This window comes from Heterodontus francisci, chromosome 8, assembly GCF_036365525.1.
Source record: "Heterodontus francisci isolate sHetFra1 chromosome 8, sHetFra1.hap1, whole genome shotgun sequence".
NCBI lineage: Eukaryota > Metazoa > Chordata > Chondrichthyes > Heterodontiformes > Heterodontidae > Heterodontus > Heterodontus francisci.
Genome location: NC_090378.1, coordinates 17,249,245 through 17,264,699, shown reverse-complemented (window position 1 = coordinate 17,264,699; position 15,455 = coordinate 17,249,245). Strand labels below are relative to the sequence as shown.

At 44.4% G+C, this 15,455-nt stretch overlaps 1 protein-coding gene across 3 annotated transcripts in view; it reads left to right on the top strand.

Moving 5' to 3' along the window:
* Nucleotides 1-15,455, top strand: part of LOC137372478 (outer dense fiber protein 2-like) — a 62,272-nt gene that overhangs the window by 16,492 nt on the left and 30,325 nt on the right. For all 3 annotated transcript variants that reach the window (XM_068036347.1, XM_068036346.1, XM_068036348.1), the window contains 6 exons: nt 1,499-1,630; nt 9,016-9,090; nt 9,224-9,295; nt 9,397-9,513; nt 14,248-14,433; nt 14,821-14,930. In XM_068036347.1, coding sequence (XP_067892448.1) covers nt 1,499-1,630; nt 9,016-9,090; nt 9,224-9,295; nt 9,397-9,513; nt 14,248-14,433; nt 14,821-14,930 — 692 coding nt within the window. The remainder of the gene's footprint in view (nt 1-1,498; nt 1,631-9,015; nt 9,091-9,223; nt 9,296-9,396; nt 9,514-14,247; nt 14,434-14,820; nt 14,931-15,455) is intronic.

Here is a 15,455-nt window from a genome sequence, read left to right as displayed (position 1 = left end):
GGTAATGTTACTGGACTGGTATTCCAGAAGCTTGGGCTAATGCTGCAGAGACATGAGTTCAAATCCCACTACGGCAACTGGCGGAATTTAAATTCAATGAATAAAAATCTAGAATTAAAATGAGTAATAGTAACCGTGAAACTACTAGATTGTTGTAAAAACCCATCTGGTTCACTAATGTCCTTTTTTAGGGAAGGAAATCTGCCGTCCTTACCCAGTCTGACCTACATGTGACTCCACACCAGCAATGTAGTTGACTCTTAACTGCCCTCTGAAATTAGGGATGAGCAATAAATGCTGGCCTTGCCAGTGAAGCTCCACATCCCAAGAATGAATAATTTGTTTAAAAATCACTGTTCCTCGGCTGTACAATGGACCCCACTTCCCCTTTTCATTTCTATTGTCTAGTTTCAAACATGCCCTAGATTGACATGATCATGGTTCCTTCCCTCTAGTTTAATGGTTTCAGCTGAACTTGGTGCCACATTTCTTCAGTAATTGGTGCTCGCCATAAAACTGCCCCATATTTGGTATTGAGCTGGTAGTCTCAGCGAGAACAATCAGAAGGATCGTCTGGCATGAGAAGTGGAGATGTGGCACTGCTAATAGTACTTTCTGGAAATTGGGTCTAGATCTATTGTGGAGGTAGCTTACAGGGACTCTGCAACAATCCTGCATTTTAGTAAACTTGAGGCTGAGATGCTGACTCCAAATGGGGAAATGTTTCCCTTTTTTTTTCCTTGAGATTCATCCCATTTTTAACCTGATTCCAGTGTTCTATTTTAGAAATTATTGACAGTTTGGGTTATGAGATTATTTATTGCATCTTGGATTATAGTTATGACTCTGCAATATGGCACTAAATCAGTCTGCATTAGTTGGTCGGTTGTTTATCATTGTAGACCTGAACTGCAGTATTCCTATACAATACATGCATTAGCCATAAACTAATTGTGTCCAGGACACATTGTTAGCATTTAATTTCAATTTGAATCTGATTTAATTTGAGTCAGAACTAAGTGGTTCTATGTATCACGAAAGATTAAATAGGCTCAGGCTCTTTTCTCCAGAAAAGAGAAGGCTGAAGGGTGGCTAATCGAGGTCTTTAAGATTATGAAAGGATTTGAAAGTGTAGACGTTGAGAAGATATTTTCACTTTAGGCGGGAGACCAAAAATAAGTGCTATAAATGTAAGATGGTCATTAATAGGGAATTCAGGAGAAACTTTTTAACTTAGTGATTAGAATGTAGAATTTGCTACCACAGGAGTAGTTGAGGTGAATAGCATAGATGTAATTAGAGGAAGCTAGATTAGTACATGAGTGAGAAAGGAATGGAAGGATATGTAGATAAAGTTAGATGAAGAGGGGCGGGAGGAGGCTCATGTGGAACATAAAGACTAGCATTGATCTGTTGGGCTGAATGGCCTGTTTCTCTGCTGTAAGTTCTAGGTAATTCTAAAAATCAGTTGGCCCCATGATCCTTTTCATATTTGTAGGTAAATCAACTTTCAGCCTCCGAGATTGGCAGATTTGCTGGAGAAAAGGACTTGCTGTTGGAGAAGTTGGAGAATTTCAAGATCGCTAACCAAAAGTTACAATACCTCTTAGGGGAGTTATGGAATCCAGAGGTAAGAGAAACATTGTAACCGTAAAAACGTCAGCAGAATGACTGTTAATAAGGTCTTTGCAGTAGCAAAATAAAAGTGATGAGGCTGATTTATGATACAAAAAAATGACTGTTGAGCATGTTATTTCAGTCATGAGGAAAGTTCTTGGGATTGTTACATTCTGGAAAAGTTGCTGATTGTAGCTCCAGAGGCAGGCAAGGAAAATCTGATGGAAGGGCAACATATTATCAGCAAATATCCTACACCTTTAGAGATCAGGAAAAATGGAATAGACTGGCCGTCAAGAGTGGAGAAAATACAAAGTGAGAAACCAGTAAATTTTTTTAGCAATTAAATAAAAATGGGAGCATTTGAAAACTACAACCTTCAAGCTACATGTTTGTTGTATTACTGGATCTATCCTTAAGCCATTTCCTGCATTACAACAGTGACTGCACTTTCAAAGTACTTCATTGGCTGTGAAGCACTTTGGGATGTCTTGTGATCGTGAAGGACTCATTATAAATGTGAGTTGTTCTTTCAATCCTGCTGTGGAAATGGGATTGGTTTGTAATTCAAAAATTACTGAATCCCTGAATGATTGAGTGACCTGAATGTATGTGATAGAGAAAGATGGCGGTGTAGGTGTGTGAAGAGCTAGCACATCTCCTCACTATGGGGCACACCTTGCCTTCACTCAGTACCACCTTCAATGTCATAGCTACAATTGGGAACTCTCTGAAATACTGAGAATGGGTCTTGCCAGGCAAGTTGTCAACCAGACTCCCAACTCACCCCTGGAAAAGACGGAAGGAGGCGGGAAGATGTTGGGATACCTGCCTGGCAGCTTTTTTTCCCAATTTTCATGGGTCTCTGCCTCCACTAGCATGGGAAAACTCCCCTGCTATTTTTACCAGGCAAGAAGCACCCACTGGAAGACAGTGGGATCCTGCTTTTAAAGCTGCAGCTCAGGCCCCTACTGCGGTTTTAACTCGAGGCCTGTGTGAGCTGGTGGGAGGGAGAGGACCCTCATGGATTTCTGGTCAGGCCAACCCGGCAGCAAATGGGTCACAGGCCAGAAGAGAAAAGAAAAGAAAGACTTGCATTTGTATGGCACCTTTCACAATTGCTGAGCATCTCCATGCTTTACAGCCAATGAAGTACTTTTTGAAGTGTGGTCATTGTAGTGGTGTGGGAAGCGCAGCATCCGGTATATGCATGGCAGGTTCCCACAGGCAGTGGTGTGATGGTGACCAGATGGTCTATTTTTGTTCTGTTGGTTGAGAGTGATAAATATTGGCCAGGACACCAGGGATAATTCCTCTGCTGCTCTTCAGAGTGGTGCCATGGAATCTTATACATCTGCAAGCAGATGGGGCCTCCATTTAATGTCTTCTCTTAAAGATGGAACCTCTGACGGTGCAGCGCTCCCTCAGCACTGGAGTGTCCACCTTTTGATTTTTGTGCTCAAGCCCTGGAGTAGGACTTGAACCTGGAACCTTGTAACTTAGGGAAGAATGCTACCAACTGAACCATGGCAGACATCGAAGAGGCACAGGAAAGTAAGTCGTTTTGTTTTAATTTTGTTTCCTTATGGTCCAGGAGAAGCAGGAATGCTCCTTTTGATCTCCAAAAGGAAACTTTAGGCCTGCCCTGTTGCCTGGGAATCTTTGCCCCATCCCATACCCAACCATGACATGGTAGCAACCCTTCTCTGAACCACACACCAGGGGACTGTTTCATTTATCTCATAGGTGGTGGCCTCCTGTCCTGCAGGCAGGAGACTAATGGCATGTCCAAACAGGTGCAGGAGAATTAAAATCTCCTGGACCTTGTGTCGCAGGAACCGGACTATTTGCCATCTGTTTTGGGTCCTCAACTGTACAACTCCTGCCGAGGGTTAAATTCTGGTGTATGTTATTAACTTACACATTAATATAGTTGTGGTACAACTTGTATTCCAACAGTGGGAATGATTCTGTGATGGGCAGTGGCCTCCTGACTAACTAAACAAGCTCGTGGTAAATGGATAGATTAGATGCTGTTCGTTGATTTCAAAATCTAGCCAGGCATGTGGACAAAATAGTGAAAATGTCTCTTTTTTTTTTAAAGAACACTTTGCATGCAAAATATCTAACAAGCTAATGAGCTCTTAACAAATGGATTAGTTTTCTGCCAAATCGGGTCTAAAACACTGAGATGAAATCGTAATTGGGGTTTACACAATCCTGTTCTATTACAGGTGGGCCCAAGGGATTAGACTACAAAGATTTGATAAATTTAAGAAAACGAGGAGCAAGCTATTGAAAGGATCCCATTTTTACTGTCACAGGAAATCACCTCTGTGCTCTTTACAGGTTCATGTCGCCTTTATTCCTTTCTGCTGTCCATTAAACTAAAGGCCTGTGTGGAGTTTGCAAGTTCTCCCTGTGACCGCGTGGGTTTTCGCCGGGTGCTCCGGTTTCCTCCCACCGCCAAAGACTTGCAGGTTGATCGGTAAATTGACCATTGTAAATTGCCCTTAGTGTAGGTAGGTGGTAGGAGAATGGTGGGGATGTGGTAGGGGATATGGGATTAATGTAGGATTAGTATAAATGGATGGTTGTTGGTCAACACCGACTCGGTGGGCTGAAGGGCCTGTTTCAGTGCTGTATGTCTGAGGTCAGAACTGCCTCCTACCAGCACACTCATCTCACCCTGTTTGCACTGTTGTCCTATCACTCTGTCTGTCTTCCTGTCCCAGAAGGATATAGAAATGGGATATTATCTAGAGGGTAGATTTATTTTTTTTTAAATGCACTTTACTGTTCTTGAGTGTGCTGAACTGCAGTTAACTCCAGATTAGCAAATCCCAGAACAGGGCATAATTGATACTGCATTTATATATTGTCTGTCTTGGGTTGTTGAAATGACTCCAAGGCTGTGACGTTATTGGAGGTGGGTAGACACTAAAGATAGCGCCACCAGTGAGTTTCATCAGGACAGGGGAAGATGGGCCCTGGAAACCTGCTGATTTGGGAATGAGGCCAAGTAAAGTTGTTGATGAGCTCGTTGAAGGCCAGTTTGGGATTTTAATGGAGGTACATGGGTTGCACACTAAGTCAGGGGCAGACCAGGCGCATGGAGGTGGCAACACTGGGAGCCAGTCATGACCGCACCATCAACTTAGGTGGGCCCATAAAGTGGAGCATGGCTGAGAGGGGCACTCAGCCATTGGCACACAGGAGCATCGGGTGTGCAGAGGTTGCAGGGAGACTGTTCTGTACACGTTCGGGCAGTGCAGAGGGTTATCGCCCTCCTGGCATCGCGGGAGCATAAGAGAAGGGGATGAGTCTTCCAAACGTTATAGGGAGTCCAGCTGATTGCAAGGAAGGTAATAGCTGGTAATGAGGGCACAATTCTCAGCTATTGGGTCTAGTGGCGATGAGGAGCAGCATCCTGGGTATGAGAGGGGCAGGGAAGCAACAGAGGGCATAACTTCAACATAGGATCTGCTGGCAAAGATGGAGCTACCTGGAGATGTCAGAGCGCTAGTGCCGCAGAAGACTGCACTTATCCAGGCAGATGGTCAGAGATTTACGCCCTTGCGGTGAAAGACTTCACATCTCGCAGCACTGGTCGCTATGTCCTGCCAGTAGCCATCAAAGCCAGTGTGGCTTTCAACTTCTCTTCTGGCTCCTTCCAAGGATCAGCTGCGGACCTTGGTGTTTTGCAATAGGCTGCACACCCCTACATCTCGCAGGTCACCGTCCTATTTGTGAGAGCTGGGCAGTGCATTCATTTCCAGGTAGATGGGCCTCACAGGCACAGAGGGCAGTAGGTTTCGCCTCCATTGCTGGATTCCCCCAGGTTTAGAGCATCATCAATTGTATCCATGTGGCCATCAAGTGACTGCCTGGTGAGATTCATCAAGAGGAAGGGCTTCCACTCCCTCAACATTCAACTGGTCTGTGACCATAAGAAGAGCTTCCTGCATGTGTACGCTCTATTTCCTGACAGCTGTCATGACTCCTTCATCCTCTGCTAATCAAGGGTGTATCCGCTCTTTGTTCCACCCCACAAAACTCATTGGATGGATTCTAGGGGACAAGGGTTAGCCCTTGAAGAGATGGCTACTCACCGATTTAAGAGAGCCCACTCACCGATTTAAGAGAGCCCAAGATGGAGTCACAGAGGTGCTATAACTGAAGCCATCTGCCTTCAAGAACCACCATCGAGCAGGCCATTGGGCTTCTGAAGATGTGGTTCTGGTGCTTGGACTGATTTGGGTGGTGTCCTGTAATACACTCCTGCCAGAGTCTCTCACATTGTGGTGGTCTGCTGCCCACTACATAACGTGGCCCTCCAAACAGGTGTGGATCTCCGAGAGGGTGAGGTACTGAAATGGTGCAGCTCATCAGAGGAGCAAGACATGGAAGAGGAGTAGGAGGAGGAAGATGCAGAACAGAGGTGCCCTGGCTGGACAGGGAGATGTCTGGGTCCGTCGCAGGATGCGAGGGTCTCATTGGGATGGCATCAGCGTCAGGGATCACCTAATCTGGGCACCTTTCAGCTGAGCCCTTCTAATTTGGGAGGATGGTATGGTCTGGAACTCCATTTGCAGATGCAGCCTTGAATAGATCCACTCTTAACTGCCAAGGAATGTTGCACATCTGTCCAGAGGCATCACTGTCCTCCTCCTTCAAGTACCCTTGCTTCCCTTCACCACCTCTTCCCTCTTTTGCAGGGTTGCCATTAAAGAAAGGAAGCTCATATGGCTGGTGTGATGTTGAAAAGTAAAGTGCACACTTGAGTGAAGCAAATCCTAGTGAACCCCTCAGTTTTTTGCCCAATTATGTTGGCCTCCACTCTCGGCCGCTTCTATGTGGTGCTTCCCCTTGTGGCCTTGATTGAGGTGGAAGCAGCCTGTTCGCTTGTCTCTACTTGGGATGCGCAAGGTGGTCATCTGCATTGTGGAGGTGCCAGTGGGGGCACCTCCAAAGGCTCCTGCACTGACGTCCAGGCAGCAAGAGCCTCCATCACTGGACACTGCTGCATAGATGGTCCCTCAGAGGGGCCAAAGAGGCCAACGATGATGGTGCCCCTTGAAGGGTGGCACCCTCATCCTCGGTGACTGCCTCAGCCCTTGGATTGGCACTCTAGGTGGCTAGATGTGCACACCAGGGGCATAGCTGGCATCCACTCCAAACATCTCTACGCCTCCAGTGCCACTGACTGGTCAATGCTACAGGGTGTGGCATGGATTCTGTGCATGTCAGTGTGCTGCTCCTGCATCCAGTCCAAGTACTGCTGCATATGGTTCTCCATGAGGTTGCCCACTCTCTCTCTCAATGGAGGAGCTCATGCTTTCAAAGCCCTGAGCTATGCTGGCGCACATGAGCTGAATGAACTCCTCCATTCTCAATCCATGACCCCGCATTGCCTCAGGGAACTCTGACATGTGGGAGCACATCTTTTGCTGCTGGTCTTGGTAGAACCTTTTGTGACTCCTGAGGCCCTGCATCTGCACCCAGCTGAGCAGGACTTGTGTCTGTTCTCCATCCTCCAAGGGGGACTGCCCACAGCTGCCTCTGCCTCTCTCACCTCCTCCTGCTCACTGGTGGCATACTCTTCACCCTGTGCCACCCTATCTAATTGCATACCAGGACACAAAGGTGACTGTATCTGAGCTGGTGGAAGGCGCACTTGTAAGATGTGATGCTGCTTGCTCTGATGTCTGTTTCCAGTTTTAGCCACTGTGTTATCACAGGACTGAGGTGTTTCCCCTCTACTTCAGAACTTGTGGGAGACAGAAGAAAAGATCATGAGAACCAGCCTTTGGAGAGCAAAAGCCTCTGCAGTGCTGAAGCTTCCCGATGCAGCTGATCTTTAGCATGGTGTTGGACAGGGAGGAGTGTACTCCACCCCCTTTATCGACACATTGCAATATCTTTCAACTCTCTCCACCAGGAATACCCATCTTTCCTGCACCTACTTGCTCCTGGGGATCTCCATGGCTCTGTCCTCCTTGGCGGTCACAATGTAGAGACTGGGCACTCCTCCTCCCGTCACTGCCCTTTCTCTGGCATAGTGAGCATTTTTCTCCTGCAAGGACAAATGGGAGAGGAAGAGATAAGGCACTGCTGGCTTCTGTGGCCAATGCCAACAGCAAATTGAGATAGGGAGCTGCATGTATCAATGCTAGAAAATCCTCAACAGCACTAGGGCTCCCAGCCTTGCTGAGGGGTCAGTAAGTGCGCTGGGCACACATTTCTCCCTTGTTCACGAGTAGTATGCAGCCACAGGCTCCTCAGCTGGCGGGTCTGTTGGAGGTTGAATACCAAGAGGCTTGTCATGAGGGTCTCGTGTTGCACCCACCTTGCCAGAGTAAAGGTGGTTATTGAATCTTTTCCGGTACTGGACCCAGTTCCTCCTGACCGTACTTCTGCTGCTGATGGTCTCAGCAACCTACAGCCATTGGAGGATGACTTTCTGCTACCCTCCAGAAGGAGCACCTCCATCCTCTCCCTCACTGCCTCCAGGAGGTCCTCCAGGTCAGTGTCAGAAGCGAGGGGGCAGCCCTCCGGTGCATCCATTTTTTTTTTTTTCTTTCAAACGTGGTGTGTTTAAATGGGGCCCACACTTGCACAGTGCTGCCTCTGCAGCCACAGCTGCCAATTGGCCACCCAACCCACCCTCTAGCTAATTAGCAGCTTGCCACCATGAAAATCAGGGCCTGTGACTGCTTCCCCCACTCCGGGGTGGGATCAGGACCGGAAAACAGCCCTGACGTTGGTTTTCCAACCCTGGAGGAAAAATCCAGCCCCAGGTGTTTCTCACAACTAATTACTTTTGGAGTGCAGTGACTGTTGTTTATGTAGGCAATTGCAGCAGCCATTCTGCTCTTCATTTCATGCTTTTGTTGTATAATTTAGACATTCCAGTGTTAGTATGGGGATTCTGTGTAATTGTTGCCCTTTTTATTCACATACTTTCATAAGCTTCAAACTCAGCTGAAATAAACTGCCATAGGTTTATTTCATGCAAAAATACTAAATTAGAAATATAAAAATATTTTAATTTCCTTCCCCACCCGTTCTATTGTCCATAAAATGCCACTATAATGCTCCTATCAGCACTCACTGATGACATTTTAAAATTTGTAACTTTAAATATGAGCAAAATGTCTATTTGCCCCCCCAACACGTGCCAACTAGAGTTGAACTAATTTCTTGAGGTCAAGTTGCTCCATCTTCACAGGAAGGGAGGTAGTTCATAAGTTAATGATTTTTTGAGCTATGCTTTCCAAAGTTATTATGGATATGGGGATAAAATGAACGCATGATGGAATTTGTAGCCACTACTGTTAGTATCTCTACTTCTTTGAGAATATGAGGCCTCATTCTAATCATAGCTTATTTTTCTAGCCTTGTACGGATTGTACCAACAGACAGATGGAAGTGTTGACACAGAAGCTGACCAGAAGTGAAAGTGAAAATATTGCAAGTATTTTACATTCATCATTCCTAAATAAAAACAAATTGATCCAAACTATATTTAATACAGAAAGAAGGGTGGTTTTAATGACTGATTGATTTTGCACAAAAGTTTGATTTTTTTTTTTAAACTTTACAGCATTTAAAAAGAAAACTCCTAGACATTGAGAGAAATGCTAAAGAATTTTTGGAGCTGTGTCAGATGGAAAAGGTAAAATGACATCAGAATTCTTTTTCTCTAATCAGAATAAATGAATAATTATTCACCACGGTTAATTAATGCATTTTAACCAAATCAAACTTTATTTGCAGGAAAATTCTTACTTCGTAAGGCAGATTTCAAAGACTGTTAAAGCGACCCGAGCTCATCTACAGGGGCAGCTTAGAAACAGGGAGGCCGAGAACAACAGAATGTCAGTTCAGATACTAGTAAGTTGCTCTTCAAAATATGATCAGTTTTGTAAAAGAACCACAAGAACTTAAAAGGTTGTAAAATAGTGGCTTCTAAAGCTTTTTAAGGTTAATTAGCACATTCTAATAAGTGAGGTGGTCTTGGGAGGGAAATGGCTGGCTATAACTTCCATTTTGAAAAACACTGTGGGTGGTTAATGATTTCAGTCAACAACAGGAGACTTTTCCTCATACAGATCATCCATGTCCTCCTCTTGTGACCAATAAACAGTCTCATTCACTACAGCCCCATAATATCTGTAATTCTGATGTTAAGCTGGGTGTCATGACCTTGCACATGTATTTGACACTCATCAGTGTGAGCAGGGAACTGAACTGAGTAGAATAGAGTTGCATGCTGCTTGGGACATTTTTACTACACTTAAGGTGCTATACAAATTGATATGAATAATTACGCCTTTCATCGCAAGCTGGAGAATATAATCCACAAGGAAGTGTCATTGCACCAACACTCTTCTCAATCTTCCTTGCAGCAATGCTGCAAATTACTGCTGACAGGCTCCCCCGCCCCCACCCCCATGTGTGGTAATAACTTATCACGCTAATGGTAAACTCTTCAACCTCAACTTGCTGAAGGTCAAAACCAAGACACTACCACTTCTTTAATAGAACTACAGTATGCTGATGATGCACAAGTTAGTACTCACTCTGAAGAAGAGCTATAACAGATAGTTGATATATTAACTAAAGCTTACAAGAGCATGGGACTTGCCCTGAACACCAGGAAGACCAAAGTCCCTCCCTACACATACCCAATGTATCAAATCCAATGCCTTCAATTGAGATTCATGGTGACTTTTTTTTTCTTTATGGGGATGTGGGTGTCGCTGGCTGGGCCAGCATTCATTGCCCACCCCTAATTGCCCTTCAGAAGGTGTTGGTGAGATGCCTTCTTGAATTGCTGCAGTCCATGTGGGATAGGTACACTCACAGTGCTGCTAGGAAGGGAGTTCCAGGATTTTGACCCAGCAACAGTGAAGGAACGGCAATATAGTTCCAAGTCAGGATGGTGTGTGGCTTGGAGAGGAACTTGCAGGTGGTGGTGTTCCCATGCATCTGCTGCCCTTGTCCTTCTAGGTGGTAGAAGTCGTGGATTTGGAAGGTGCTGCCTGAGTAGCCTTGGTGAGTTGCTGCAGTGCATCTTATAGATGGTACACACTGCTGCCACTGTGCATCAATGGTGGAGGGAGTGAATGTTTGGATGGCTTGTCAATCAAGCGGCTGCTTTGTCCTGGATGGTGTCGAGCTTCTTGAATGTTGGAGCTGCACCCATCCAAGCAAGTGGAGCGTATTCCTGACTTGTGCCTTGTAGATGGTGGACAGGCTTTGGGGAGTCAGGAGGTGAGTTACTCGCCGTAGGATTCCTAGCCACTGACCTCCTCTTATAGCCATGGCATTTATATGGCTACTCCAGTTCAGTTTCTGGTTAATGGTAACCTCCAGGATATTGATAGTGGGGGATTCAGCGATCATAATGTTATTGAATGTCAAGGGGAGATGGTTAGATTCTCTCTTGTTATAGATGGCCATTGCCTGGCACTTGCAGAAGTGAAGTGTTGGAAAATGTTCCTCACTTCCCATATCTTGGAAGTAATCTATCCCAAAAAGCTGACAATGAAGAGGTACACCACTGAATCCAATGTGCTAGCACAGCCTATGTTTTTGAGAATCATGACATCAGACCTGACACGAAATTCAACTTCTATTGGGCAGTAGTTCTCCCCGTGCTTCTCTATGGTGCTGACGTTTGGGTAACTTATAGATGCTATATCAAGGCCCTTGAATAACATCATCAGTCCTGTCTTAGGATCTTGCAAAGTAAGTGGTAGGACAAAAGAACAAATATGGGCATCCTCCAAGAGACAGCCTGCCAAATATAGAGACCATGATGATCTCTCATCAGCTGAGATGGACAGGACATGTCAGAATGCTTGACTCCAGACCGCTCAAACAGGTGCTCTACTCGGAGCTACACCAGGAGCCCATTCACACGGGGTCCAAAGGAAATATTTCAAAAACAATCTCGAAGCCTCCATGATGGTCTGCTCTATTAACCTCAACACATGGGAAGCAAATGCAACCAGAATGGCAATCCATCATCAGAAATGGTGTCAAGACCTTCCAATCAACAAGAGCAGCCACTGAGAGAACAGCGATTAGAGACAGAAAGAGGGCAGCTGCTCAAGTCAACAATTTGCCACCTCTACCGGCCGACAGCCGATGTCCTCACTATGGGAGAGCCTGCAAGGCTAAGATGGGGCTCATCAGCCATCTGTGAACCCACAGTCAACACTGACATCTCACTTCCACCCAGCCACCACGAGGAAGAATCATCTTCAACATGAAGGATTGCCAATGATGAAATGCAGGTTGATGTGAATAATTACACCTTTCATCCCAAGCTGGACAACATAATCCTTAAATAAATAAAAACAGAAAATGCTGGAAATGCGCAGCAGGTCAGGCAGCAGCTGTGGAGAGAGGAACCGAATTAACATTTCAGGTCAAAGACGTGTCCTCAGAACTCATATTTTTATCAGATGGGGCTTTACCCCTTGATCACCCGCCATCGAGAAAGAGTCAAGGAGGATGATCAAGGGGTAAAGCCCCATCTGATAAAATGAGTTCTGATGACACATCTATCAGATGGGGCTTTACCCCTTGATCATCCTCCTTGACTCTTTCTCGATGGCGGGTGATCAAGGGGTAAAGCCCCATCTGATAAAAAGGAGTTTTGAACTTGGGCCTAGAAATTTGAGCATGCCCATTTTTGGGAGCACAAGGTATGATCCCAGCATGTGAATGGTGAGGCTCGGGGCAATCCCCAATATTGGGCCTCCGATCTTGTTTCCATCAAGCTGATGAGCTGTAAAGATTAAGAGGCCACTCGCTGGCAAAGTGTATTTGACAATCAAGGTGCTGTGACACCAGTTGGGAGAGGAAAGTGGTAACTGTTTTTGGGGTGAGGGTGATTAGTGGTGAATATATTTTAAAAACTTACCTTGGTGGTTGCGTCCTAAAGAACACCGAATAGGCTGCATGTAGGCAGAGTTCTCAAGTGCAGCTAATGCCAGCACCAGCTGCCTCAGGGCAAACGAAGGTTGCAAACAGAATTTAGGAATTTTTCCCTTTCATATATGCAAATAAGGGCCTTTTTTAGACGTAGACACTGTAGGCTTTACCAATATTACAGTCGGAGTTCTTTTAGCTTGTTATAAGTGTGTACTAAGTGCCTGCCATATTGGAGGTTTGGGAGGCTGTTTATTGCCCAAATTGCTAGGTCAGATGCAATGTGTTTGTATTTTGATGTCTTTAATGCACAGGTTACCTCAATTTTAAGGATTGAAATGTTGACTAGTAAAGACAGAGAATTTCTCCTTTTGACATTCTTTGCCAGTGCAAGGTTTGCATGGCAACTGTCATACAGGAAATATTTAACAAATGCTTCAGGGCTTCTGGTGGGAAACCAATAGTTTCCATTTATAACAGATAATTTGTGCAGTGCCAGTGACATTCAACACAAGTGGCACTTCAGAAACCTGTCAACTGAATTTGTGATCACCAGCTAGGTTCAGTTAAAGTTAGGAATTTCAAGCCTGGTACAATGGTGGAAATTTTGAAAGTATAATTCAGACAAGGATCCCAAACCATCAGGTCAGGATAGACCTGGACTGTGCTTTGAAATTATGATTCTGCTGCAAACTAGCTTTGATTATGATAGTAATAATTATTTTGTGTAGACATTATTGGTCTACAATAAATGTTCTCCCTGTGAGAATAGCAGTACTAATTTATATTACTGAAACAGTTTTTGATCCTGCTAATTGGACAAGCTAAAAATTTCACAACTAAATGTCAGAAACACACTACTTTTTTGAGTTAATTATCTGAGGGGCATTTTGAAATTGAACAGTGCTTCAATGAGTATATCACAAAAGCAATATAATGCTTGTATACACAAATTACTGTTTCATTTCATTTGTGTTTTCATCCTTCTCATGTAATCTGCCTTATTAACGTCTGGAAGAGCAGATGTTTTAACGGTACTAGACCATCCACCCAGGGTCACAGCTGAGATGAAGGGAATTGCATATGGTGGAGATAGGGTAAATTTGGGTTATAGTCTGTAGAAATGAGGTTAAGGATTGTTTGTTTCAAGCAATGAAGGGGATTGGCAGAGTGGGTAGAAAGGCTCATTTCTCTCTCGGGTGAATCTAGGACAAGGTGGCAGAATCTTGCAATTAGAGCTAACTGATTAAAACTAGAAGGAAACTGCCCTAGGATGTCATTGAGAATCAATTGCGATGTTTCAAAGGGAGACAGTTTGTTGGGCAGTAAGGATATTAAGATGTGTGGAGAACAGATAAAGAGCAGCAATAGCTAAGTAAAAGGCTAAGGAGGCTGGATGGCTCAAATGGGCTACTTCTGTGCTGATGAGTGTGTTTATAACAACAACTTAGATTTATATAGCACCTTTAATGTAATAAAACTTTCCAATGCATTTCAATGACTTTTATCAAACTATTGTACATCTTTATAATAAAACCTTATTTATTCTCCTGCTATGCTTTTTATAAGTGGGTCCCATGTTTTTCTTGGTACTCAGTCCCTTTTATGTCTTTGATTTGTGTGTGCCTGAGGACATCTTGTGGATATTGGGATGAAACGTCAAAGTATCTTACAATATTTCAGAGATTTGAGAGGACTGTAATTGACCAAAAGTTGCAGATTGAGCACCTTAAATCACAGTTATCAGCTATGAAAGAAAAGGCTGAGGTGGACAAGGAGGTTCTGAAGAAGGCAACACGAGCTCAAAAAAGAAGAGCGGAGAGATTTGAAACTGCTGTGGAAAACCTTAACTCTCAGGTCAAAGATAAGGTATCTGTTGAATTTACCATTTCTGGAACAGCAACTATTACTTTTTCTAATGTTGACAAAGACAAATATTTTTGTGTTCTGTCTGTGACTGAACCAGACAGTCAATAAGCAACTCTGGTTTGATTGTCAGTCTGTGCTGAATTAAATAATCACAGCTGGTAAGGAAGTACTAAAACTAACTGGGGGGCCCCTGAGTTACAATCTTGGCTTCCCATCACCACCATCACCACCAGGGGCACTAAACACATGTAGCGCCACAACACCTGCTGCAATTAAGCCAGGAAGCTCAGCACACATTGGGGATCAAACCTGGGACCTTCTCATCACTTTGGCTTCGTGTCCTACCAACATTACTTAGCTTTCTTTGTATGCTGTGAAACATTTTAGGATCTAAAGTTATTAGAAGCGCGTCTGACCATTGACAGCTGGAAGAAACAACACTATTTGGCTGTTGAGGACAAGGCCCAATTGGAAAATGAAATTATTTCTCTTTCTAAGTGAGTAGTGGTTTGTTAGAATGAAGTTTAAAATGGTGAATTGCTGTAAACTCGGTCCTTGCACTGCTACTTTTCAGTTTTCATGTGGAATTAATTATACTGAGATTTGAAGTGTTTTTTTTTTTTGATTTTTCATCCACCTGGCATAGATAAGCTAGCCACCCACTGGAAATTCGCAAGTACATATTTAATCTAATAGGGACTCCCATTCCATTCACAGACTAATATGGCACAGAATGGGGAGCAGGTCCATGGGAACACCACCACCTGCAAGCTCCCCTCCGTGTCATGCACCATCCTGACTTGGAACTATATCGCCATTCCTTTACTGTCGCTGAGTCAAAATCCTGGAACTCCTTCCCTAACAGCACTGTGGGTGTACCCACACCACATGGACTGCAGCATTTGAAGAGGTGGCTTACCACCTGCTTCTCAAGGGCATTTGGGGATGGAGAACAAATGCTGGTCTTGTATTACTACTTGTTTCTTTTGCTGTGTGAACTATTGTAAAATTCTCAGGACTCC